The 27,923-nt window shown below is 37.4% G+C and overlaps 1 protein-coding gene across 2 annotated transcripts; it reads left to right on the plus strand.

Annotated features, from left to right (window-relative positions):
• On the plus strand, positions 1 to 27,923 carry LOC104616726 (chromosome unknown open reading frame, human C18orf25). 2 transcript variants are annotated; one of them, XM_010281825.1, is made up of 4 exons: positions 1 to 818; positions 19,208 to 19,390; positions 23,395 to 23,521; positions 27,734 to 27,923. In XM_010281825.1, the coding sequence occupies exons 1-4, from the start codon at positions 95 to 97 to the stop codon at positions 27,921 to 27,923; spliced, it is 1,224 nt and encodes a 407-aa protein (XP_010280127.1). In that variant the 5' UTR covers positions 1 to 94. The 2 variants fall into 2 exon arrangements, with proteins under 2 accessions (XP_010280127.1, XP_010280128.1); XM_010281826.1 differs by lacking the exon at positions 19,208 to 19,390.

Consider the following 27,923-nt stretch of genomic DNA (forward strand, 5'->3'; position numbering starts at 1 on the left):
GGTTGCTGTACTGCTGAGGTCCATATCTAGTTCAACCAGTCTTCCAGACAGTGTGCTCCATGCTTTGAGACCAGGAGGTCCTTGGTGTTCTGAAATGAAGATGGAGGCAGTGGGAAAAACAGAAGAACTGGTTGATTCGGAAGTTCCACCAAAGACTTCTGAAAAGCAAGAGACTGCTCCTGATGAAGACGGACCTATAGAACTGGAGACACAAACTCAGAAAGACAACGTGCCCACTGCAGCAGACTCTGCGGTGCTCTCTTCAATGCCTTGCTTACTGATGGAACTGAGGCGAGACTCCTCGGAGTCTCAGCTAGCATCTACAGAGAGCGATAAGCCAACGGGTGGTCGAGTTTACGAGAGTGACTCTTCTAATCATTGTATGCTTTCCCCTTCTTCCAGTGGGCATTTGGCTGACTCAGATACATTGTCTTCCACAGAAGAGAATGAGCCCTGTCAAGCTGAAGCTGCTGTAGAGGGAGACTCTTCTGCGGTGTCTGGGGTTGCAGTTGGGAGGAAATCCAGGCGATCCAGGTCCGAAAGTGAAACTTCAACAATGGCTGCCAAGAAAAACCGACAGTCTAGTGATAAGCAGAATGGTCGAGTTACCAAGGTGAAAGGTCATCGAAGCCAAAAGCACAAAGAAAGAATTCGGCTGTTAAGACAGAAACGTGAGGCAGCTGCTCGTAAGAAGTACAACCTGCTGCAGGACAGCAGTACCAGTGATAGTGACCTGACGTGTGACTCGAGCACGAGTTCATCAGATGATGATGAAGAGGTTTCAGGGAGCAGCAAGACAATCACTGCAGAGATACCAGGTAGAGGATGTTTTTTAAACTGAACTGTAACGCATCTGACATCGTTTCTCAGCTGTCATGCTAAATTAAATGAGTGACACTTGAGAAAAACCAGGAGAACTGCAGCTCTGTGTAAATTTGAAGACTGCAGTATATTACCAAGACATGGGCAAATTTTAAAATCTGTTGTGAGGTTTCAGTGCGCTTTTGCACACCAACAAAGCCTAGAAATGGTAAATTGGAGGAAGGACTATGTTTGAATTCTGGAATTTTCAGATCTTTTCCTTTGTAAGCCTATATGAACTCCTATCAGTGCTGTCAAATACCATTAGATGGTGATAATCTAATAAATACCTTCTTAAGATAAGTGGCCAGCTTTGCTTTAATATATTAAGACCATAACCCGGCAGCTGTGTTAGAAATAACATGGCATACCTCTTGCCTGTGTTACAGTAAGGCCCTGTTCACTGTTGCACTTGCGCTGCTCTTTCAGCTCTACGTTTCAGTGCATGACAAACCTACTTAGCCTTATTGTAAATTCTTGCAGATTGCAGCTGGTCACCTATTTTAGGACATAAATATGGAATTTGTTTATGCAGGTGCCCAAGCTATATCCACACCTAAATTTTCAACATTTTAGACAAAGCTGTTACCATTTTCCTATGTCATAAGGATCTATAATTTCTATACGTTTAATTTTCTGACACATACGGGTTAAGATTGGAGGCAGCAAATTACAGGGGCCTTCTTACGATTTTATTAGCAAAAGAAAGATTCTTCAAGTTTTTTGTCTGCTGAGTCTTTGTTATTTTATTAGCCCAAGTGCCATGGACAGGATTTTGTGTGAATTATTCTTGCAGCATATTATACCATAGAACCGTCATCATATGGCAATCAAAAATAAAATCACATAAAAATAAACTTTTTGGCTTGCCAATTTTTACTGGGTTACATGCCTTTTTGCCTCTTGTGCTGGAAGACTTTTTGGAGACAAATATCAGCTTACGTAGGGCAAGGACATTTAAAGGAAAACTGCAATAATTAGTCTCAAGTTGCTGAACTAATGTTTGCTAGATTAATTATTTAAGATATTTGCAGCAGATTTTACAAATAACGGTTTTAAGTGACTTGATTATGGTGAATGATTCTGTCACCATGAGAACTGGCATTTTTCCCACATATTGCTAGGAAGCAGGTTGCACAAAGGAAATTAATGTTTATTATTAGAAAGTCTGGGAAAGGCATATCCTCCTATAATTATTGTGTAGTAAACTTCTAATAGAGATCTAAAATTATTTTTACCAATTTAATAGTCAAACTTCTAGCTTTCATATTTTTGTGCCTTTTTATTTACTATATTTACACTTTGCTGGGCAATTAAAGCCTGATTTAAAGCCTGCCGAGGAAGACTATTTCACTGAGTTTTGGGACAGGTTCCTCCCCACCCCTAAGAAAACCCAAACACAGTAAATCCCCCAGGTTACGTTCTTTAAGTCATAAAAGTACCTTCTGACTCAGAAAGGCACCACATGGTATTTTCAGATCTGCCTAGATTTTGGACTTCCATTGCAGAGACCTGAAACCACACTAGGGTACTTTTTCTGTGTCACTAGACTCTTCTGTATTTGAGCTTTTGGTCTTAACTGTGAAAAGGTCCCACTGCAGTGCCTGAAAGGACTTGATTATTTAGTGATGATTACACCAAGGCCCAGCTTTACGTGTGATGCAAGATGTGGGAGCGCAAAAACCATCTGAGGAACAATGATGTTTATTTTTATTTCATAGCACCTATCATCTGTTTGATAACTAAATTACATTTAAGACATGAAAACATTTGAGCTGTCCTTTTGGAATTGGGCGCAACGTGTACCTGCCACATCACGGTTCTCCTTTAAGTAGAAACAGCTTTGGTTTGTGGGAAACAGTCTCCAAGTACAAGAGAAAAATATTCTCTGTAGAGATAAGGACAAGGTTGGCCAAAAATGCATCCTGTGCTGCTTGTGGGTTAATGAAACGTTGTGGTCTTAACAGATGCGGTGGAGCTGTGAGTCGGAGTAGGACTCCCAGCGCTCCATCGCAGTGGTAGATTCACATGCCATCTGTGATCCCTCTTCTTGGAACTGGGAAAGTGTTTGACTTTTTTTTTTTTTTTCTGATGAGAAAGCCATTTCAGTGTGCTTGACATTACACTGTGAATATCCTCAAAATTTAGGGAAAAAAAAGGGAAAGAACACGTAGTTAGAAAATAAAACAGAATATCAAAATCATTACTGGCAATTCAGGCTGTGAGTGTCCTTTGCACACAGTGAAAAGCTAAGAAAGAGATTTAACTGGATACTTGAACTTGAGTGTCAGGAAACTACAGTGCACCTGTCAGAAGGACATAAGTGTGAAAAAACTTTTCCCTTTGCTTTTGAAAAAGTCTGCAGACATTGATGCAGAAGAGTTTTACAGGTAGCCTGTGTTCCCCTTAGTCTTACTGTACTTGGACACTTCAGCTGTAATGTTGGTTACTGCCTAAACATAGCTTATTATTGGGACTGATTTTCAAATGTCTGTCATCTGAAAAACAGTTTTGCCAGCAGAGATGCTCTAAAATTTTTAGTGACAGTTAATTTAATGTGGCCTCTGTGTACAAAGGTTGTACATAATCTGGCTCTTCTACCTTCTATGGACACATGTAGAGTTACAGAAGACAGTTTGCTTGTGTGTGGTCTGAAAATTAAAGTGTCACGTTTGAGAATACAGTAGTAGTCTTTCATGTCACGTTACTAAACCTCTTCTATTTTAATAGTGCAGTTATTTTTTTCAAACTATCCACATGACTGGCTCTGAAGTATGTTTGTCTAAATTAGTAAGGTAAGAAAAATGTTCAGCGAAGTACATAATAATGCCATGAACAACTGTAGTGTTACTAGCTTCAGTTTGTGCCTGCACCCAAGTTGTGAAGTGAGCAGTTGTGCAATAGAGAGTCGGTTCTCTCTGCTGAGCTCAAATGTAATGTGGATTAAAATACTGGCAGGCTCATTTTTTTTCCTCTCTCAACAAAGACAAGGAAGGAGTTGAGATCTTACTGGTGATACCTCAGTACAAATATTGTGAGCTCAGTAAGAGCTAAGCAAAATATGATACATTTTTCTGAATATATTATATGGTGTTAATTTATACCTGAAAATACAGGTTCAACCTAAACTTCATAGATGCTACTGAGAATCTTTTCATTGACCTGAGCAGTTAGGGCTTGTTAATTCAGGGAATGCCATGATTTTTTAATTACTGCAGATGAGGAGCATTTTCTTATCTTTTAATGATTGAGCCTCTCTGTTGGCATTTAGGATTTTACCATTCTTAAACACCAAGCAGTATTCACAGCATAAGAGGATGACCTTTGACTTCTGAAATAGGTTCTGCTAAACCTGCTGCTGTTGGCAGTTTTTCCTTTAAACAATTTCAAATTTGACCATGCAAATAAACTGTGAATGAAACTGGCATGAGAGCAAGTCTGGGAATTGATATTTATTTCTGTGTAAACACTTTTCTTTGGAAAAAGGAAGGGACTTTTAAAAACTCAAATACAATATGGAAAAAAATAGGCATTTCAGCACTATTATGCTTTCTACAGCTCCAAAAAATCTGAATTGAAATAGGGGTGACTCATGTTTTAGGCTTTAAAAAAAAAATCTGTTAAAAACTTTGAATAGAAAAAGGTGTTAACACTTTTTAACAAAGTGTTCACTTTGTTAAAAAAGAAAAAAATAAAAATTTAATATGCAGAAATCCAAAGAGAGGGGCACAGTGTATGTGAGGGACTCTCAGCCAGGTTACTCCCTCCTAAGAATTGTGCATAGACCTCGGATGAAGCATCTCACAAGGGATGAATTTGGTTGAAGTAACTCAGAATGACAATTATGTAAGAACAGGGGAAAAAAAAAAACACCCAATCTGTTAAGAGCGATTTGCAGTAAAATACTCATTTGGAAGTGTCAGGTAGCATAACGACAGGGAGGAATCCACCATTGTTAATTAGAATGAAGATATCTTCTTAGATTGTTACATTGTCTGATTTCCTAAATTACATCCCTTTGCATTTGGTTGTTATTTGGATACTACTTAATAGATCCCATAAAGAGACAGCATTGGGGAATTTCTTAGGTGCTTTTCTGCATAAATCTTGAAAATAAGATAAAATTCTTGGATTCTGACCCCTTTGTCATTGCAAATTTTTCACCTTTTAAGTTGGTGTAACATCAAAAACTATAGAGCTGTAAGTTTACAGATAGCAAAGGGACCAATTAGATAAATGCTAGCTTTTTGATATAATAAAAATGCTTTTTTAGACTTGATTACTTTTTAACACTGAAGGCCACCAGTAAAGAGGAGATTGAACAAGGCTTCTAAGAACTGCAAGGAAAGCATTTGAAGCATTTGCTGCTACTGTAAATTGTAAATATACTATGAATGATGCCTTTTAAAAATAGTATTACAGGGTAATAGATATTTCAATACATAGTCTCTTCAGTTTACAGAACAGTTTTATCAACTTTGACCATGCTAGTTCATTTCTTAGCTTTAAAAGCCTACCTAGATTCTCTCACATATCGCCATCAATAGTTTTTATTTAAATTGCAATTAAAGCTTACTCAACATTACTTAAAGGTGTCTGATCGGAAGCCTATGGGAATCTGAAAGGCTGCTGTTCAGTTACTTGATCTTGTGATGAGATCTCTGACTAAAGATGAATAAACAGAATCATACTGCATGTTCAACACTAGGAGTATATGAACGGAAGGAATATTTTTTTAGAGAGGAAAAAGGCATGGAATATACAAAAGGAACCACATTTTACGAAAAAGGTACAATTTTACTTTGAGTTAAAATGCAGTTGGAGGGATGTAAATTAGGTGCTCTAAAGGAATTTATTTTTGAGCAGAGGACTGGAATGCTGAATTTCCAGCCTGTGTGATAGGTAAATAGAGGGGAGAGAAGACTTAGAGCAGGGTTTTTAAATGAAGGTTTTTGCCCGTGACAGGTAGCATTGCTGCTGCTCAGAAATAAGACAATAATCCTAGGCTGTGTTTAGCTGTTACTGAAGGACTTATGTATACCTCATTTAAATAGTTCCTAGAAAGAATGTATTGTAAGTAATACTGTAATTTCATGTATACAGTGAAATCCCAATAAAGATTTAGTGCCTTATGTTTTTATTAGTAAATATTTGCTTAGGTTGTGCAATGTTTTCTCTCATTCTTAGGATATTTTCTATTATTCTTAAGCAAGAGTATCCCACAAGTTTCACGTTTACATATTAAATTGTCAGGTTCTATAGCTGCTTTGCGTAGTTTAATGTGATGCTTGTCTTGTTTTGGAATTAGCTTAGGTAATGTTTGTGTATTTGGACAGCATGCATACATAGTTTCTTATTCCTCAAAAGATACAGAGCCTCATTTTCTTGGGGTTTTATTGCTTCCTAGAGGATTTCTGAGTGAACTCTAAACTTAAAAATACAGATACCACTGCCTTTTCTTACTGATACGTAGAGTAAGATAATAAGGATGGCCTTCCTTCTCCCTGCTGAAGTTCTTCCTGATAATCCCAAAGCCAGTAATTTTAACCATCTTTTTGATGGATAGAAGGAAGGAGAACAATTTCCTTCCAACTATGCCCTATCTTGTTTTCTGCCTTGGCTGGAAATAATGGTAGCAATGCTGCACAGCCTGTGGCTCGTGTGATGAAGGGCATTGCTTCTAGTTGGTGTCAGGTTGATCACTCCTGTGTGTCGTGTGCGTTACCCCTGTGATGTAGCTGTGTCCATCAGACCTAACACAGTGCTTTTGCCTCATGTTATTAGCGTAGCATTCACATCTTTTCGTGTGTGTGTGTGTTGTGTGTTCTCTTCATTGGTGTTTAGTGTGTTTTCCAAAAAGACCGAGTTTTGGGCTTGCCTACTTCAGGTGCTGCAGTCACTATACTGGCCTTTATCTCTGTTACCTTGCATACAATTTTGTCTATGTTTAACAGTCCATTATAAAACAGTTCAAGTATGTAAGTAAAATAAGCATAATTATTCATGTTTATCAGTTAAACAGTAATATTTTTGGATCGCAGCATAACAGAACTAAACATGTTACTGTATAATATTTTTGACATCTTCAGTTGAATTCAAAACAAATTGCAAGGGAATTGGACTAATTTGGTTTATTTATTAAAAAAAAGACCTTTGTGACAGAATTGTCTGAGAATTCTAGAATAAAAACAATTTTGAAGCCAAAATTTCTATTATAACCTCAGTGAGTGTAAAAAGTGATTTTTTTTTTTTGACGGTGATACTGTTGATTAATGTTTGCTAATTCCTCCCCCATTGTCATATCCAAGGGACACAATTAGAAAAGTTTGTTTTCCTGAGTTAACATGCCTTAATAAACAGTATTATGTTCTTACTTAATGATGTCTTATCAAATGGCCTCAATGTCTTTAAAGCTGGCTTCAGTCGTGCTGGGGGATCTGGAGGAGCGACCAGGGAAATTCCAGGATTGCTTGACAGGGGCACCGTGTGGGATAGGAACTGCATAGGCAATGTCCTGGAAGAGGCCATGAACTGCTTTGCCGAGATGCAGAGGCAGACAGAGGAGAAATTTCGCATGTGGATAGAAAAGCTAACCCGTCTTGACACGGATGAAGAAAGCAAGCAACAACTGGAGCCCAGGGAACCTAAAATTCAACTAGTTGGCCAAAGAATCCCCCCTACCACTCAGTCAGGGGCTTTCATACAGATGCCTGATAGCCAAGTACTTCCACAGCAGTCGTTTAATTCTTACGTGGGCTATCAAAATGTTGATGCTACGCTAGAGTTTCCAGCGACTTTTAATAACAATTTTCCACCTATCTTTCCTGAGAATGGGAATATTGCAGAGTCTGATCTGAATCAATCATAAACTTAAAAATTGATCTTTGCAATCTTGATGTTACTTTGGATTATGCTAAAAACAAGGTTTGCTTTTCTCTTCCTGTATGTTTGTTTTGTTTTTTCTCTTTTGGGTTTTATTACCATAGTATTTTTTTTTAATTTATAGAGAATATATATCTAGTTTTAAAACACCCACAGTTTATCCATGTGCATGTGCCAGCAGACACATACAAACACCTTTAAAGATGTGAGGGGGAACCACCCTAAGCTTTCATCACCAAACTTGGGAAAATATATCTTAGAATCCTTGTTTAGATACCCCCAAATCAGTAGAGCTATGTTTGCTACAATAGGAGCATTCAGAATGTTCATGCAAATGCTCTTTTTGCATGTTAAAACATTTATATAAGGAAATAAGTTTTGTATTTGAAGATGTAAAGTACCCTAGAGAACCAGATTAGGTACAGACCCATAACATTTCCTTAACTATCTGTTTACTTCCAAGTTTTGCAGCTTGAACATGTCATACATTAATTTTTTTCTTCTTCCTTTTTAGGCAGAGGTAGTAAATAAGCTTACCCTAAAGATTTAGCTATATATAACAAATGTGCGCAACTGATTATTTTTTTGTCTCCCATTTAGTAGTTCATTTCCTGTCGAGAGTTTTTATTAATGTCACTGCTGTGTTGCACATGGCATATTTATGAAAGCAGCTGTCTTCTATTGCGTGCACAAATATGCACATGTATACATATATGTATGTGTTTGGTTTGGGTGGAAGTCATCTCCTCTAATTTTAGGTGTCTAGTTTGCTGTTCTGTGGATATCCTTCTGAGTCAATGGGAAGAGATAAGCACCTACAAAGGATACCTCCTGGCAGCATCTTTCTCTTCAATTAGTTGTCTAAACCTCCCTTATAAACAGTTTAGAATAGATAACTTTCGGCTAAAGTGAGGTGAGATGAATCACGCCCAGCGGCGTGTGCGTGCACGACGCGTGCACACAAAGCACTGCTGCTGCCTTCTGTATATACGATCAAACTGCATCCTCCATGCTGGAATAAAAATAGTCATGTCAGTCCTAAGATAAGCAGCCGTCGGTGGATGGATTGAGCCTTGGCACAGGGATTTAAAGGAAGGTTTGACAGTGAGATCAGTAAGCACTGTGGTGGTCTGTGAAGGTATGGGTTGCTGGTCTGGGTCGGACAGCAAGAGCTGCTCCTGAACCATGTCTGAATGCCACTGAAATCATTATTTACTTGTGATGGGGAATGCCAGAACATTAGTTTCATTTAAATGATACAATAACTTGCTATTGTGTGGATTTTTTTATACTGATAGTTATCCTGAATAGGCAGGCTTGAAACTGTGATGTTTAAAGTAGGAATAATTTAAACTATATATTAGAAATCTCTATTTAATTCTTACTATTATCACTACATACAGGGATTTTTTGGTCACTTCTCCATTAAGGCCTTTCTTCGTGTGAAGTAACTTCTCCGTAGCTACCAAAAATGTATATTTATCATCAGTTAGAACTTGCTAAAAGTTTTCTAATGCAAATTAAATCAAAATTCTGATAATGAAAATGAAAGTCTTTGCATAGATATAGTTTAAGTAAACAGAACACTATAGGTCTCCTTTAGCTCTGCTGTTTTGCTTTTTAAGCCACAGTCCCTTTTTCCCTGAATTATTTTAGTGTAATTCTGTTTCTTCCTCTTGGAAGTAACCACTGTATCTTCTGTAGGTCTGATTTATTTTTTTTCCCTCCCTGAAGTCAGTGGGAGTTTTTCCATCAATTTATATGTGGGTTTGGATCAAACCTGTAGCAAGAGCTCAAGAAATGTTTTTTGTTATCAGTATAACACAGACACCTTTGTTTTAACACTACTTACTTTTTTTTTAAAGCATTTTAACATTTAACTTTTTAAAGTATGTGATGCCTTCGTTAAAAAAAAAAAAAAAAAAGAGGTTAGAGAGCTGTGTTATTTTCAGAGCAACTGTTTGAAAGACTATGCAGAAGATAATTTTTAAGTACCGGAATAAATTCTTTACAGATCACCTTCATGCATAATTTTGATACAAAGATTTTGATATGAACTTGTAAGAAAAATCCCTCATCTGAAATTGTGTGCATTTTTAACTTCACTATAGGTAAAAGTTAAATGAGTTATTTAATGTTTGATTGCAATTTAATAAACTTGTCCTCATCTGTTTAAAATTTAAGATCCTTCAGGGAAGATTATGTGTTGATATTAAAAAAAAAAATCAGATCCTTCTGGTGTTCATAGATTTGAGATAGAGATATATATATATACACACCTTGATGATGATGAGAGCAGCATATTTTAAAGCATGACAACTTTACAAATCTTCCCATGCATGCATAAACAGCTTTTTTGCTGTGACTGGTTTCTTTTAATGTGTAAGAGTCACTTAACTCAGTATGTCTGTAAGCATGCCCTTAACCTTTTTTATAAAATAATATATATGGAGCAATTAGGTATTTCAAAACAAATTGTGTAAGGAGATCAGCTGAACTTACTTAGCTCTCAGACTGAAACAGACTTTCACGTACTAATCTCATAACTGGATAATAACTTTGTTAGGGATTTAGCCAGCAACATTTCTGCCAACTTTCAATGTCTTGGTTAGGTAATCTTTAAAAAAAAATATAAAAAATACTGAAATCATTCAGTGTATTAAAAATATAATTTTTTTTTTATTTGGTTACTACAGGCAAAAATTAAAAATTCTGTAACATTTTTATCCATTACTGTTAATAGTTTTGGGGTTTTTTTTCAATGCAAGCAGCTGCGAATGTAAAGAACAAGCAGAGGGTTGTAGCAGTTGAGCATACAGACTTTAAAGCTGTATTCTTTCTAGGATAAAATTATTCCAAGGCACCCAGAAGACTGAGGGGATAGTTCATATTAGATATAATTTTAACTTAATTTCCCTAAAAAAAATTCCCTACAAAAGCTACCTAGTGTTAAGAACACCTGTGCAAGACCAGTGGTTGTAAATGGTTTTGTAAATGGTAAATATTATTTTCTTTGGTCACTCTTTTCACTTGCCTCAAAACTGGAGCCAAATCTGTAGCTGTCATAAATCAGCTCCTTTGAAATGAAAAGTGTGTGTTGATTTACACAGTTGAATATCTGGTCCTTTAGCTTGTTTTCCATGTGAAGAAGTGTGTTTCTCCGGGGAACCATGAGGGGAACCCCACCTTTCTGTTGTTCCGGGGTAGTGTAACCTACCTGATGAAGGATTTGGCAGGCTGTGCAATTAAACAGGAGCATCTTTCTTCTTGCTTTGTATTGTGAATTTGAAAGATGCAGAGCACTGAAGAAACCAACCCTCACATACCAATACTAGTGATGAGTCTATATTTTATATGTGTGTGTGGTCTCTTTGAGAAAAGAGATTCCTAAGACATAATTTCAGATTATTTTATTTTTCCCTCCTGGAAATATTTTTGCTCCATTATATGGCTGCAGTTAAGTTTGTCATGATTTCCATTATAAGCTCTTCTTTTCAAAGGGCTTTTACTAGAAACTTTCAGGGAGTTAAAATTTCTTCAGCTGAAATTTTAACGTAAACTTTAATCTCATCCATTCTGTATGTCATTAAAGCAGTCTGGCCTTATTTATAACTATTTTAAGATTATCAGAAGGAAACTCCTCTACTTTCCAACCCAGAGTTACATTTTGAATGTATGTTTATACTCAACATCTCAACAAATTACTTCAAAAACACCAAATTTAACAAGTAGAGGAGAAGTTGGTAGTTTTGCACGGATGTGGAAAATGACAGATGATAATTTAGAGTTTATCTAATTGCCCTAGGATTTATACTTCAAAGTGGAGTAAAGAAACATTCTGGTTTTCTTTAAAGAATTCTTATGGTTTGAAAGATTAAATGCATCAAGTCAGAGCAGCTGGTGTAAACTGGTGTAATTCCAGGGAGGATGCTGTCAGTTTAAACCTAACTGGCTTATTCCAGTCTCTATATTGCCATTTTTAATAACAAATTATGTTTTCAATCTGGCAGCTGTTTGCATGGGAGTAATCGAACACCCATATGACTGCAGAGTCAGGATTTAGTAGCAGGTGAAACACAGCTACTTTGTCAGCATTTTTTGTGCAAGTGCTAAAGAAATAAGTCTTTTTATAAAGGCTCAATTTAAATGTCACTAAATGTCAAACTGACAACTCAGTAAATGAAAAATTAAAGGATCTGCTCCTAGAATTGGACCCTACGTAGGAATCCTTGGAAGTCCTGGGGGTTTAGTGGGTGGTGGATTTGCAGGCTTGGCTGCAGGTTCTTCCCCAGGCATTTGTGCTGCTTCCCTCCCTGGCGTGGGGTTTGGTAAGGAAGGTCTATCAGAAATTCCACCCTTCACACATCATTTTATCTGAGGGTTTCACATGCTTCTAACACAACATCTGAATTTTCAGGGTTTATTTAGAAAAAAGAAAATTAAGATCATCTGCAACATAAATGCAAGTAAAGGCCGTGAAACTTCTTATTCAGTGTTTCTATTGCAAAAAAAAAAACCTGAGCAAGGGTGAGGGGGGAAGAAAAATCTTAAACCTTTTAGATACACTGCTTTTCGGTGTCACTTTTAACATTATTAAGACAAAATAATTCAGGCAGAAATCTACTTTTTTTTTTTAAGTTCACAGTGTCAGTATTTTTGCAGGATTGTTAGGTTATTTTATATGAGCTGCTAGAGTTAAGACTGGAGGGCCAATCTTAACTTCAATGAAACGGGATTATATTTGGCAGTTATTTTACAAATTGAAATGTATTTATTATCACTGATTTCTCTTGTTAATATATTTTGTCTCTTCCTGTGTCCACTGTAAATCTTTTTTTTGAGAGTAATATTTCAAGGGCATTAAGAAATTAAATCCTAGCCCTATTAAAACCAGTAGAAAATTTCTACTAATTTCAACGGGGCTGGCATTTCACCTCATTAGAAATTGAACTTATTCTGCAGTTTTTGGTCAGAGAATCCTTCAGCTGACTTTAACGGGAGTCTCTGCCTGGTGAGCGTGTATAAATCAGGCCAGTTGAGTAGATGTTTTTCAAGTAGTCAAGGTCTGCACTGTGACCACTGCAGTTACATTTGGAAGAATTAAAAACAAATGCGCTGTGTAATTTGTGTTGTAGAAGCTAAAATATTCAGGCTGATTGATAGAGATGGACAGTACCTTGCAAAACATGAAGCTCGAAACTGGTCTTTCTCACAAATTTGATTAGTCTCATAGTCTTAGATCAGCAAAATGAAGGCACATGGAAAATAGGCTTATTAAGTTAGGAATGATTTCAAGTGCTCTGTTAAATTTCGCAGCCTGATCGAGCAGGGGGTTAGTCTGGATCATCAAAAGTTTTGCATCGAGGCTGTACTGATGGGGAGATGCATCTCTTCCATGGGGAGATGCAGTTCGTACTTGCAAAAATGTGATGTTTTCTGGAGAGGTGCATACGGGGTCTGTGTTTGCCTGCCTTTTCCTAATGTAAGTTGTAAATACATAAGGAATTTTTTTTTTTTTTAACTCTCATAGTTATATAAGAGTAGGATGTGAGGGTTTCCAAAACCCTCCTGATACACTTTTGCAAGTGAAACTGAGGAAGAGATCTGGCTAATATATCTCCCTCCATAATGAATGATTCATTAGGTGGCATCAATGAAAATAAATCCTATGATGAGATATAAAGTGCATGCCACTTCCTGATATTTTTCAATACACAGCCACGTTTCATGTGCCTTTGCTGAACGCACAATGAAAAATACTTTATTACGTCTTTATATATAATTTGGTAAAACAAATCCAAGGTATTTTCCATCTAGTCATCAAAAAGCCTGAAAGAATGAATGTTCATCAGCAAGACTTGAATTTTTGAAATCTCTTTTGATGTGATATATTAAAAATGATCCAGCCTGAAAACAGATACTTATTTGGTCATGCTGTTTTAATTTTATTATTTTATTATTATGGCAACAACAAAAAAAAAAAAAACCACAAAAGCTTTACTGTGTGAAATGAAGGAAAATGTGAGGAAAGTGGATTCATCGATAACTTTTTGTTCACTTTATGATTTTAAAGAGAATGTTGCTACACTACTATTATTTTTTATTGTATTTACAATGTATTCTTTGCCTAACCCTGTAAATTTTGAAATGTAACTACTGTAACTGGAATAAATAAATAAATATAAATAGTAATGGAGTGTTGCATGTTGCTAAACAACATAGAAAAAGGACAGACCTCCTGCCCCTCATCCTACTTTGGGAATTGTTTCAGGGTTCAGCTGGCTTATGCCATTTGAACTGCACATACTTTATGAAACGGCAGTTCTGGATCATGTCTTAAATGACACCAGGTTTGTACCGTTTATCTAAAACGAAACGACTGTCACTTCAGCCTGTAGTCTTGTATCTGAAACCTTTCTGTATGGATCAAAGTTACTGATGTGTCTACTGTAAAACTGTTTTGGCAAGTCACTTAGGATGAATCCTCTATTTTTTGGCACACAAAATACGATTATTTCAATTACTGGAATGATCATCTGATCTTAAAATTTATATAGGTATTAAAGTCCATTCTGTGTTTTGTTAATCTTAACTAAATGGAATTATCTCTTAAATTTGTGTCAAGTGTAAATGAAGGTCGTCTTAACTCTTATTATTTTAAAACATCTCAGTATTCTCTTTTGTTACATAAAAATGAATGCAATTTAGTCTAGAGTACTGAGATTGAGACAAAGCAGTGCCTGTATTCACAGTGCAGATGCAGAGGTGGGGCTGAAAGAAGCCGCATCTCCTTGGGTTTGCGAGTACCAGAGTGCCTCTCTCAGTTTTCTTTTTAGATTTTGCATGTTTCACGAAAGCATTCCTAAACACTATTTTTAAACTCCTCAATAATTTAGCAGTTAAAAATAGCTCTGTAATTTGAGAGGAGTGTTGTCTTCAGCAAAGCTGAGCTCCTCTGCTTGTTAGCCTTAAGCAAGCTGCAAATCTCTGCTTGCCTCAGTTTCCCCCATAGGCATAAGGAGGTTAATAACCACCTCAGAGCTCTATGAGAACTACTAATGGAAAGCTTTTTGTAAGAATAAAAGTGCTGTAATTATTACTGCTATTATTATTGTACCTGCTCTGTGTGTTTTAAAGCTTAGGGTGATCATCACACCTAAATAAGGCTCCATGTCTCTTCATTGCAAAGACACTGATGACTCTAGAGGGCAATTCAGACTACCAAAATTAGGCTTTTAATTTTCAAATTACTTCAATCGGGATAGTCCTCTGGAGATTTCAGTCCTTTTCCACTACTTGTAGAGAAAATACAGCAAAGTTTAAATCCCATCCCTAAGGCTGGCGTTCATTTTGCTGAACTTAGCAGTGTAAAAGTTAAGTGCCTTGTCTAAGGTGGTTGTCTAAGCTGCTCCTGTTTATCGGGGAATGGGAGGAGATGATGAAGCTCCAGGCTGAGATTACTTGACCCTGAAGTTCCTCTCTCTGGCTACAGCAGAGGGGAGTTAGGTGATGAGCTTGGAACTACATGCCTAAATTTAAACAAGCTAAAGAGAAAAAGGACTAAATTCCCCATTCAGGTTCTGCTAGCTAACCTCTTTTGTTTCCTGTGATAAAGTACTGCTGTGCATTGATACACAGCTGTCTCAGCGCAAAGGTACGGAGCTTCTTATAGGATCGCTGCTTTTAACCTACAGCTGAAATTTTACGGTTGATTCCTCCTTTTTGCTTGTGCTGCCATTAGAATGAATTGAGGGATAATAGGAGTGTTGGTCTTACAGCACAGTTTAGACCGCTGAATGTTGAGATGTGGCTCAATGAAAAGTGTGAGAGTGGCTAGCAAATAAGAAATTGCTGAATTCTGTATTGGAAGCTTAAAATAAAAATTGATATGTGTAGACCTGGATTTTTGTGCATGTGGCTTCCGATTCAGTCCTGAGTGGAATTAGTTTTGATAAGCTCTGTAAATAAAGGGAGAATTGGACACTTGGAAATGCTGTCCCCATGATGACCTCTGCCTCTGAACTAAAAAAAAAAAAACCTGAAACAAAACTCCAGCCTTTCCCTCCCCCTTTTAACATTAAATGTCAACAGCTGTATTTTGCTGCTGGTACTTATTAACTTTCAGCCTTGTCTTTTTCAAACATTTATTGCTTTAAAAATGAATTAAAGCTTATCACTAGGGAAATGCAAGTCTTCCAGCTACCTCTGCTTCTCAAAAGATGTGATTTTTTTCTTAAATAGATGGTTTAAATTACTGACCAGAGAACCTCCTAATTGTGCTACATTAAATTTTGATTCTGGCATGGTTTGCTTTGGTGTCTGTTTTTCTATCTGTTGAAATCCTGTTGCAGTCAGTAATTATGAGGAGTGGCTCTGCTGTAAAGAAAAGATGATAAGTTACAACTATGGTTGTAGTTAATCCTTTTACCCTTTCAGACTGAAAGCATTTTTTCAGTTCTTATTTCCTAGGTGAAGCCGGTTGTCCTTATTTCTTAGTACTACACATTCACTTTGCATCACATCATCGGATGATCACGTAGTTGGCCGGGGAATTATTATTTATTTCCAAATTTAACCCCTCCTGTCCCATCCTCGTAGCATTAAAAAGGAAACGGGCTTTGGGGAATGGAGGCTTTTTAGAGGTTTTTTTTAATATGCCTTCACTGCAACTTTCACCTAGTTGTAGTTGTCTACAACATATATTGGATGTTTTGTTTTTAAAGACACATAGGGTTTTATTGCTTATTTATTCTTCTATACATGCTGGGAATCCTCGGATTTGTTGCAGCATAGTGGCTGTTGTCTTGGCCTCGTTGGTCATTTACTGGTGATAGGTGTGGATAAACCTGGTGTCAGGGGCCTTTCGTTTCCTAATCTGATCCTGGAAGGCAAGGCTGAGAAAAGCAAAAATAGATCTCTGCTGTGATTGCTTTGTAAATAGGCAGCTGCTTGTTTCCAGATTGTTAAATTAGTGGCTATTACACTGACAAATATAATTACAGTATGTAAATTACATTGAAAATATTTTTGTCTGTTTGATGTATACTAAATTTAAGCTAAGTTATAAGGTGTGCTGTTTGGAAGTGTGGAAGATACAAGAGTGGAGCTACAGATAACAAGTTTATGCTTGTATTTCCTACTGATGAAGACTTTCACACAAGTTATTTCTATGGGTAGGTGATGAGAATATCACTCTGCATGTATATACATTTATTATACATTTTTGCATGATTATACATGTAGGAGTGGTACAATTTTGACTTGAGACTATTGGTGCCTTTTGTCCAAATATAATTTTAGTTGTATAGACACGTCTATCTGAAATCAAATTCCGCTTCTGCTTTTGGAGATCTTAGTAAGAAGTGGGAGAAACAAAGACCTGAAGGAACAGTACATAGCTCCTGAAATTTTAGATAACCTATGGAAAAAATGGTCAAACAGTCAATATTGTACTTGACCCTCGTATCTTCTGCACTCGACTGTTTATTTTTATAGATCACATTATATATGTTCACGCTGAACTCTGATGATAAGACTGAAAGAAAACATGCCTCTCGTGATTCACTCCAGTTGTAACTTCGGCATGTAATTTAATCATCGGCTTTCACAAATAATTAACTGAACATCAGCCAGCTTAATTTTGAACTTGGTATTCCATTATTTTGTAATTGCCTTTTAAAAAGACAAAGATTGCCTTTCAGTTAATTATCAGGACTTCTTTTCCAGTCATAATCATCAGTGTGTCATGTTGCGAACAGTTTGGTCTTTAATACATCGGCATTTAACTACCCATTTATTTTTGTCGGGTCTGTTTTAAGTTTGTACTATAACATTGTTCATGAAATTGTTGTTTTGGAGGCAGGTGTGATCAGAAATATTTTGTGAATTTCTTCATACCTTGTTGCAAAACTGATCTTTAGTATGACTTAAGCAATATGATCGCTCTTTAATGAAGTGTGTTGCTAATCACAAAATAGGCATTTCTTAAAATAGTGGGTTGAATTATGTTTCAGGGACCAAGTTACCAAAAAAAACCCTACAAAACCAAAAAAAGCAACCCTAAAAACCTTAATAGAAACTGCTTTTCAGAGAACTAAATTTGAAACTTTTAGTTCATCACATTCTGTCTTCAACAGCCACTTAACACTCCTAGAAGAAAACAGTCTTTCCTGAAAAGTCTTTTCATTTTATTCTTTGTGACTTTTAAAAATTTCTTTAGCCATTTTGTAATTCTGAAGGTCTTGTCTTCCTAAACACACTAGTTTGTGTTTATTCTATATTATCCCATACAAATTTTACCCTCTATGTATCATACCCATAACAAAAAAGTCCTGCAGACATTCAGCTGCCAGAACTTCTTGTAGTTAAATAATTGCAGTAGCAAAGCTGCTGAGCTTTGACCCAACCTCTTCGTCTATGTTATATTCATTTTTGTAGATGAGGTCTTGGCCCAAAGAAAGTTTTGATTCTCTCATTTGGGGAGCGGGAACTCCAACCACTTTCATCGACTCCGAGTCGATAAGCTGTAGTTGAGACGAGGCATTTGAGTTAAAAATGTGCATCCTTTCAGAACTACAGTGTTTATCCATTCTCTCTTTGCTTCCCCATTAATCCCTGTCTTGAATTTGACTTTTTTCTGAGCCTCTTCTGTTTCTAGCATGCTTTCCAATTATAAGTGATTGTCATTAAAATAGTCCATCCTAACAAAACCGACCAAAAATAGCTTTTTGTTACTTCTCAATAGAATAGATTTCGGAATCATGTAAGCAATTTTCTCTCCCTCTTTTCCCCGTCACTTTGGTGGCCAAAGATGCATATGGTAGTCATATTGAACTAAAAGCATATTTATTGCTGCACATTATAGTTTTGTTTCTTGTTTTTCTTGGTCTTAAAAAAACAACGCCAAAAAACATTGACATTTTGAAAAATTCCCCTGTCCTTGACAGGTAAATGTTATGTAAGGAAAGTTGCCTAATGTTAAATTTATTGTCACTGGATCAGGTATATCAGAAAGTTAGTTTTATTCAATCAACCCTAAAGTAATGTAAGCTGTCACTTGAGTTTTGTAAAATTCTCTAGTTAAATACCTTGTCTTGCCAAATTTAATGTCCTGTAACTTAATATTTTTTATTTTAAATTGAAGGTTTTATTCTTTTATGATTGTAAATGTAATGTCATCAGATATGGAGGTGTTTATTTGTTAATGTGAAGTAATACACAAATAACTGATACATTGATAAACGTGTTTTTCTTACATTTGTGTTTTCTGTGTATGCAAAGGTTAAAATGTCTCTGTAATCTCAGTGTTCATTAACTGACGTTTAATAATTCATATAATCTATAGTTTTTTAAGAGCTTCGTATAGGAGATTGCATTAATCCTTAAACAATTTATTTGTACTTTTAAAGGTGTCTTTCACAGTATGCTGACTTCTGATACACGTTGCTTTTCTCTCCTTCTGCAGATGGACCTCCAGTTGTAGCTCATTATGATATATCAGACACAAATTCAGACCCAGAAGTGGTAAATGTGGACAATCTGTTGGCAGCTGCCGTAGTTCAAGAGCACAGTAATTCTTTAGGAAACCAAGACTCGGGATCTACCTGGAGAACCAGAGGGCTGCTAGATGAACTGAGTGCTGATACAGGTTTGTTTAAATTCTCTTCCTCTGACATTTGTTCCAGCACCTCAGTTAGTGTCTTCCCACTTTCTTGCTTTCAGTATTTTTGTAGTTTATACAGCTTTTAAAAGCTCCTTGTGTGGATTTTGCAACAAAACAATATAGGTGCTTATTAAAATGCCTGACATTTATTCCAAAATAGAGCTGATAAAAATTGACAAAGATTCCTGCAATGTATTTTTTGACACTAATTTTCTTAATTATTTGTTCTCCTCCTTTTCTCTCTAATTACTTCTTGGAACTTAGCTCTGGGGTTTTGGTGGTGTTTTTCTTTTAAAAGAAAGTGACCTGAGCTTGTTACTGAGTGGTCGATTATGATGACCCATGCCACCAGCTAGTAAACCGATCATAATCTCATTTGAAGTATTGTAATTGTCTGTGTATGTCTTTTTTGTCTCTTTTGTTTGTCTCTATTTCTTTAAAACACAAGCATTAATTATTCCCATATTCCATCTGCATTTCTAACATACCTCAGAAAATTGGACAGACCAGCATCAGAGAAAGAAGGGTGAAAAGGTGCTGGTAAGTGGGCTTAGCATCAAGAGACAGCACAGAAATTTCCTTCAAGAAAGCAAGAGCAGGAATACCGTGGAAGAATTCAGAAAAGTTCATGTAGCTCATAAAAATTGTTCAGCTTCGCTGAGTGCTTGCAACTCTTCACTAACAAGAGAGTTAAACAACCACGTGACATCCTACTGTGTTTTGGATGCAGAGAGCTAACAGGGAATATTTCCTGTCAACTTCATCCCATAGCCTTGTATGCCAACATACTGCCTTCCTTTCCACTCATTTTTTTTAATACCCATGTTAAGATTTTTAGCTGCGTAAGACATGGAGTCCTGCTTGCAGTAGTGGAACACGGCAGCTTTTTGTTTCATGCTGTGTTTTCCAGATTAAGTCTGACAGCGGGCACCTACATTGGAAGTGTCCTGGTAGCTCTGAGCTACTTTTCAATGTCTATAAGGCTTAAAGAAATAGAAGTATGTGGCAGATTTTGAAAGAAATGTTCCATTATTGTATAGTGGACAAGTCCATTATTTGAATATGAGACTCTCAGCTGCATTATTTTCACTGTGGTCTGTGGCTGGATGTTGTTCCAGCCTTTTTGAAGCTAGTGTTTTCCAAGCTCTCCGGTATTGTTTGCAGGATAGCAGCTGACTGATAGTTAGCTATTTAACCCCTAACAAGCCCACTCCTTTATAAAGTGATTTATTAAACAAATAGAACAACTGAAAATAACTTTATTATATAGCACTAATGGATTGGTACTGCAAAGGAGTGTAAGGAAATAAAAAACGATGTTTCTTACCAAGCTTTCTTCCACTTCCCGCTTATGAGTACAGTGCTGCGATGCAGGTAGAAATTTGTCTTCCTTCCTCCACCTATATCCTAGGGGACTTGCGAGGAAGAGGCTGCCAAGTAAAAGAAAACTAGAAAACTCCAAGAAAGTTCTTCATCCCTGACCCTATGGGAATGTGTCCAGACAAATTTGCTCCTGGTGCTACAGCCATTTCAACGTTTGGAAGGATGAATCTCATTTTCTTCCTGCATACACCTTGCCCCAGAGCCCTGTAGCCTCCATACACCTCTGACTGCACATTTGTCAGTACTGGCCTTTTCTTACCATGTCTGGGATTGCACATTTGGAAAGCAGAATTTTCAAATCTGATATCTTGTTCCCAAATTTAATCTTCAGCCTGTATCTAGTTTTACAGACATTAAATGATGTGTTCCCATGGGAAAATAACAACATAAGCTTTATCTGAGTGAAAAATCTTATTAGGACACACTATCACACCTTTGTGCATGGGCAAATATTTTGGGCTGTTTTGCAAGCCCTGATGTTGTAGGGCAAACAAAACATCTGCTTTGGGCGTCATCCTAATGTTAGTGCAAAGAAGTTAACAGCATAAGCATGTTATTAGGCATGAAATTTGTATGGCCAGAGGCTATAAATCTATCTGTATGCTATAATGCTGATTTACACTCAGCTACTGTTGCAATATTTACTCTGCTAATCACGGTTTCTCTACTGCTAATCACCTTTTTGTTGTCTCAACTTAAGCTATGGTAATATATAAAAGGTCTTTTGGTGCTCCCATTTATTCTGGGGATTTATGTTGGGGCTAAAGCTGTCTGCTTTGCCCCGCTGCCAGACATTACCCTGTCTAGTAAAGGGTGCAGAGTGGCAGTACCTCATTAATACAACATATTAAGGCAGGTCGATATCCATACCAGTGTGCATGAATCGGTGCCCAAGGACTGTGTAGCAACGCAGTTGTGCTGCCTGTGCTGTAGCAGCAACGACGTTCAGGAGCGGGGCGATGCGAGTCATTGGGGTGGTGATCAGGTAAAGCTCCCGGTTTGCATCGCCAGCATGTGAATCAAAGCCTCTGAGCGCTTCCGTTTCATGTTTCACGGTGTGCCCAGCCACTTCTATTAAAGAAACATCTGTGACCCGTTTTGGGACTTTGTGGCAGTCAGTGATATTTGCCAAGAATTGTTCAGCTGAACTGTAGTGTTAGGAAAAGACTGCCTGGGCTATTAATTCATTTTAAGTTCAGCTGACAAATCTTTTTTTGTCTTGTGAGGTGGAAGCTCCTCCTTCAGATACATGGCAGCACACAGGTTTCCTTCCCTTGCTAACCCTGATCGGATGTTGCACTAAGGGTCTTTGCTTTCCAAAAACTGAACATACAGTATGGTCTCTGCCCCTCTACTTGCTTGCATCTTTTCCAAGTACTTGAAGCAGTCATTAGAAGGTTTCCCTGGCACTTGTTTTAATTTCTTCTGTCTGTGTCCTCTTGATCTACCCGGGGGTATAATCAGTTCTGCATGTTCGCACACCTTTGAAATTTGGTGGATCGTTACTGCATCCTCCTCCTCTCATCTCTTCAGAGATGTCCAGTCAAACTAGATATACCTAATTTGTTAATCTAATCTCAAATGTCCTGCTTGACAAATGATTTTTCCTCTGTGTAATACAGCTGAGTGAGTGGTTTCCGAGAAGTAGGTAGTCTTGTCTGCTTCAGGGCTGCCCAGCATCCACCAGGTTACTGCTAAAGACAGACAGTAGAAGTAATTTTTTTTTTTTTAGAGGAGGAAAAGAAAGTAGAAGTTATCTTCTTTCTTGTTTTTAATAGAATTTTTAAATAATTTATTTTTTGCAAAACAAATAATTATTTTGGCTGTTTTGTGTTTTCCATGCAAATGTTATTTAATATGTCACGACACAGCTTCACTAATTGTGGTGAAGGACCTTCTTTGCAGAAAAGGCAAAACCTGCCACACTTACTGTATTTAGAGAGGACTTTTGTTTGACAGACTGATGAACTGGATAGCATTGAGGAACTGTAATAAAAACCCAACACTTATGGAACTTATGAAAAACAGATTTTTTTTTTTTTTTTTCCCAAGCATTTGTAATAATGTTAGAGCAGACGTGTGAACCAACGCAACCAGAAACTGACGGGTTTGTTGTTTTTTCCACTGACAACCTTCCCCTGTTTTTTTTTGGAGGGGGATCATTTTCCTTGGTGTGTGTGATGTTTCTGTCTGGCCTATAGGCTTTGTTTGCCACAGTATCACCGAGTTTGATTTATTGACAGTAGATTGTTATGTTTCTCTATTTCAAAGAGATTTAGGCACAGTCTAACTCTTAGCATTGTGGTAATATAACAGCTGGAAAGCCTAATTACATCAAGTGCTCCTGATGCAGTAGTCGGGCTTTGTTCACACTGGTGTCATAACACCGTCACTAGAGCTATTGAGACTGGATAAATCATAGGTCATCAAGGTCATCCTGTATCAGGTGATGAACTGAAAGTTGGACAACTTGATCTAACAAGATTTTCCAATTTCAGTGTCTCAGTCTTTTTTTTTTTGCTATCTTGGGAAATTCCTTTTCCAGCTGATTTCTGAGTTGTGTAACCTGTTAAACATTGGCTGTGTTTGCATTTTCCCATCTATAGGTCATTTGGATCCAGGCTTCCTTGCAAGTGACAAAACCTCTTCTGGAAATGCCCAGATCAATGAAGAAATTAATATTGCCTCTTCTGATAGTGAAGTAGAGATTGTTGGAGTTCAGGAACATGCCAGGTATGAATTCCTTTTTTCTTGCTTTTTCCACTTCTAATTTTTCGTTCATTTTATCAGAATATCTGTATTGCCAAAATTAATAAAAAACTACTGACTTCCGCTTGTGTAGTTATCCCTCCATAACTGATGCCTGAAAAATAGCAAATGTTGCACTTGTTTTTTCTATTCTGCTGGTCACGGTGATAGCAGAATGTGTTTTTCTTTAGAATATTATCAACTTCATATGTATTCAGATTAAGCTTGTGATTCGATATCAGACTGTTGTGGTTTAACCCCAGCCAGCAACTAAGCACCACGCAGCTGCTTGCTCACTCACCCCACGATGGGATGGGGAGAGAATCGAAAGAGTAAAAAGTGAGAAAACTCATGGGCTGAGATAAAACTGGTTTAATAGGTAAACCAAAAGCCACCTACGCAAGCAAAGCAAAACAAGGGATTTATTCACCACTCCCCATGGGCAGGCAGGGCTTCAGCCATCTCCAGGGAAGCAGGGCTCCGTCATGTGTAACGGTTACTCAGGAAGACAAACGCCATCACTCCGAACGTCTCCCCCTTCGTTCTTCTTCCCCCAGCTTTATATGCTGAGCATGACATCATATGGTATGGAATATCCCTTTGGTCAGTTGGGGTCAGCTGTCCTGGCTGTGTCCCCTCTCAGCATCCCATGCACTCCCAGCCTGCTCGCTGGTGGGTGGTGTGAGGAGCAGAAAAGGTCTTGGTGTTGTGTCAGCACTGCTCAGCAGTAACGAAAACTCTATATATCAACACTGTTTTCAGCACAAAACCGACACACAGCCCCACACTAGCTATAACTATGAAGAAAATTAACTCTATCCCAGCCAAAACCAGCACATAAACATTAACAGGCAAAACATATGTCGTATTAAAATACCAAATATTGAGATACCAAATTTATATACATCAGGAACCATTGCTAGGAATTCAGATTTTAAGGGCATAGTCTGAATATGCAAATACATAAAAAAAAATATTTATGTGGGTTCTTGTTTCCTTTCAAAATACTCACTTTAAGCTTAATCAGCTTCTAATTTATGTAATTAATCATTAGTTCTAAAAATACTATCAACTTTTTAATGGCTAATGTCATAAGCTAGCCCTTTTAGATTAAAATCCGGCTCCTTATGAATCTTGGTTTTATTTCAAGATACAAGAGAGTTCGAACCCCCGAAGTAGATGAAGGTAAGGAAGCCAGAGGTTTCTCTCAAGCTCAGATAGTTGAGCTGTGCTTCAGCTGTTATTCTGGGTAGGCGTTTTTTGATGTTACTCTTCATCTTTAGTCTATGATCTTTCCTTGGCTTAAGGTAATATGAAGCAGTTGAAAAAGACTGGCATTTTTCTATAGTATGGAGTGTTAATTTGATGGAATAAAAGCGAGTTATAACAGTATGCAGACAAGCTCTTTCTAAAACTAGTCTGCTGCTTGGAGAATGCTTGGAGGTGGAAAAGGGCTGTGAGGGACAAGGAACAGAGCTGTTCCTCATTGTCCATTCACCACATCTTTCTTGAGGACAGGCAGAAGGAAGGTGTACAGGACCCAGTTTCCCAGGCAGGAAACTACAGACAGTGTGGGCACAGTCCAGTGCAGTTGGATGTGAAAAAAGGAAATTTTAAGTTGCTTAAGGAAGAGAGATTTAGTCTTTGCTTTTAGAACAGTGAAAGTCCCTGCATGGCTAACTCTTTTGGAAGATACTAATTCCTTAGGAAGTAGCTCTCCTGGCTGTTTATCCGGCAGACCCAGGGCTTAGAGGATCTTTGTCCTAATGATAAGCAGCGTGGACTTGTCCTCCACTACTAGTTCGTGTAAATCTGTCTAGCGCTACATACACACAACCCTGCTGCTCGAGGTCCCCTGTTCAAAAGCTTTCCATGCCGCTTGCTTCAATAATAGTTACCATGTACAAGAATGGAAATGTTGAGCAAATGTAGAGTTGCTATATAAAGTCAGTTTATCTGCTGTCTCCTGAACTCTAGTTCTTACTGGCTCCGTTGAATACTCACACATTTCAGTTGTTTGAATCCTATTTAGAATTTTATTTCTTTTGCAGGTCTAGGCTTGCAGTTATGAAGTATTGATGGGCTTCTGACAGGGTTGTCGTTTGGAAAAGGTTTAGGTTTTTGATGAGTATTTTTTGCATGCTTAGTTAGTATGGTGTTTGGGTTCAGTTTTTTTGCTCACACTGTTTTTTATCGTGATGCATATTCCATGTCGTCGTTGGACTGGTGTGAGTCGTGAAACCCTAGAGTTCGTCCATCATCCCTAGTTTTTCAGAATGCTAGTGAATTGGTGGTGTTTCTCATCATTGGAATATTACTTGGCATCTCCTTAGGACACCAAGTCATGTTTTTCGGTTTGTTTAATTTTTGTCCAATAGATTTTTTTTTTAATTATGCATGTATATAAAACAGTCTTGCTCTGTTTTTTCCTAGGTGTTTCCCTCTCCCCCCCTTTTTTAGTTGCCTTTACTTGGTATCTTCCCTTAGCTACAGATTGGAAAGCATGTTCCCTAAGCTAATGTTTGATTGACCATTTTGCTATTGGCTGCTTGTGTGACTCATGTGAGGATAAGCACTTTTATTTTTGCAAGGTATCATTTTTATGAGATAATTTATAGCTTGCTTTTTTGTCATCTTTAGGGAGAAAATGTAGTATTAGCTTTGCCTGAGCATTGAGGACTGTTCTGTGTCAGAATGATGGACCGTAGTCCCCAAGACTGAACATAGTATTTAGTTTTCTTTGGCTATGATCTTTTCTTGTCAGTTATGCTTAAAAATATTTCTTCTTAAAAGAAAATTTAAAAAAAATAATCCCCTAGATTTGTTAGAGTTCCAGTCTCTTACTACTAATTCTTTGTAGATATGTACTTTAAGAAGGTATTTTTAAGACTGAAGAAGTAATAAAAAAGTCGTTCTGAACATCACATCCAAAACTAAATAGCATATCTGAGAGGAAATGAGACATTTATGTTCAGAGAAGTTAGAGCTCGGAGAAGGAGATTTTTCATTCTATTTCATGAAACTCTAACCAGAGCCAGGAGAGATGAGCGTAACCTAAGTAGTTCTGGAGAAAATAAATTGCGCTACCATAAATTAGAACAGATAAAATGTAAATGTCAGGGATATTTGACCGGTGCAGAAAAGCTGGGTTCCTGAAATATAGTACAAAGAAAAGGGAAAGGGCTGCCCCAGCAGCCGAACATAGCCTGCGTACGTACGCAGCCAGGAGCAGCTACAGCCACCACCAGTGCTTACAAGAGCAAAATGGTTTTTGGAGCACTAGCTATAAAGTTTTTCTAGCACTTCTTTAAGATTTACATCTGGAAATGGAGTGACCATCTTAAAGACTCCAGTAAATTCCTGTCACCGTATGTAACAAAATTAGTCTATCTTTTTTTCCCCAGTTATTATTAGCCTGTACTGAAATTGTCACATATCTGTTATGAATATAATAGGTAAAAATTCTGTGCAAATAAGTAGATCTGTACCTCACTTCAGCAAGGCACTTGAGTGTGTGCTTATCTTTAAATACGTGATTTATTCTCATTGACTGTAATCACTGAAGGCTTAAATGTTTTACTGAAGTGGGGCTGTCCTGTTATCAGTAAGCATTTCCCAGCATGTTTGTAAATTTTAGTTAAGACGTAAAGAAGACCAAAGAAAAATCAGGTGTAATGGCTGTAATATGTAATTGCAAGATGTCTCTTGTAATTATTGTAATGAAAGTATCATTACGTCCTTGTTTTTAACATGATTTTAATTTCATATAGAAAGACAGCTTTTCTCTTTGTCTCATCACGCCTCACTTAAATTGTTTTCTCTTTTTAAAAGTCCAGTGGGTAAAAGTGCTAGCAGGAGACTGTGCTTCTGAATAATGCATGGTACTACACATGATGGGGCAGACTTCTTCAAGATCCTAGGGATATGTGCATAAAAACGCACACATTTTACACCCACTGGCAGAATTCGGTTCTTAAAAATAATTGAATCCCCACCACAACCCCCAAGTTTAAACATAAGTTTAGTCTCGGCTTTAGTACTGGGTATTTCATGGACTCTACAAATGGAAAATCCATGAGGGCATTTTGGAGAGGGACATGTTAACAAGATGGCTGAGTGATAAACCACAGCAGCTGAGAGTCTTGTGCCTGAATTCAATAGTAGCTTTAATCTTCTGTGTTTTTTGCCTCGCTGCAGGTGCGTGCATCCCAGGGGAGGTGTGATTCAGAGTGTGTCTTCCTGGAAGCATGGCTCCGGCTCACAGTACATTAACACTCAGCAAACACAATCATGGACAGCTGTGACTCCCCAGCAGAATTGGTCTTCGCCCCCAGAAGTAGTAGACCTCACTTTGGATGAGGATACCAGACGCAAATATCTACTGTAA

This window comes from Phaethon lepturus, unplaced genomic scaffold (assembly GCF_000687285.1).
Source record: "Phaethon lepturus isolate BGI_N335 unplaced genomic scaffold, ASM68728v1 scaffold6822, whole genome shotgun sequence".
Lineage (NCBI taxonomy): Eukaryota > Metazoa > Chordata > Aves > Phaethontiformes > Phaethontidae > Phaethon > Phaethon lepturus.

Bases quoted from the DNA above. Each gene is read 5' to 3' on its own strand.
- LOC104616726 (XM_010281825.1), top strand. From the start codon at position 95: ATGAAGATGGAGGCAGTGGGAAAAACAGAAGAACTGGTTGATTCGGAA. The intron at 819-19,207 runs GTAGAGGATGTT...CTCCTTCTGCAG, and splicing joins AATCACTGCAGAGATACCAG to ATGGACCTCCAGTTGTAGCT. The intron at 19,391-23,394 runs GTTTGTTTAAAT...TCCCATCTATAG, and splicing joins TGAACTGAGTGCTGATACAG to GTCATTTGGATCCAGGCTTC.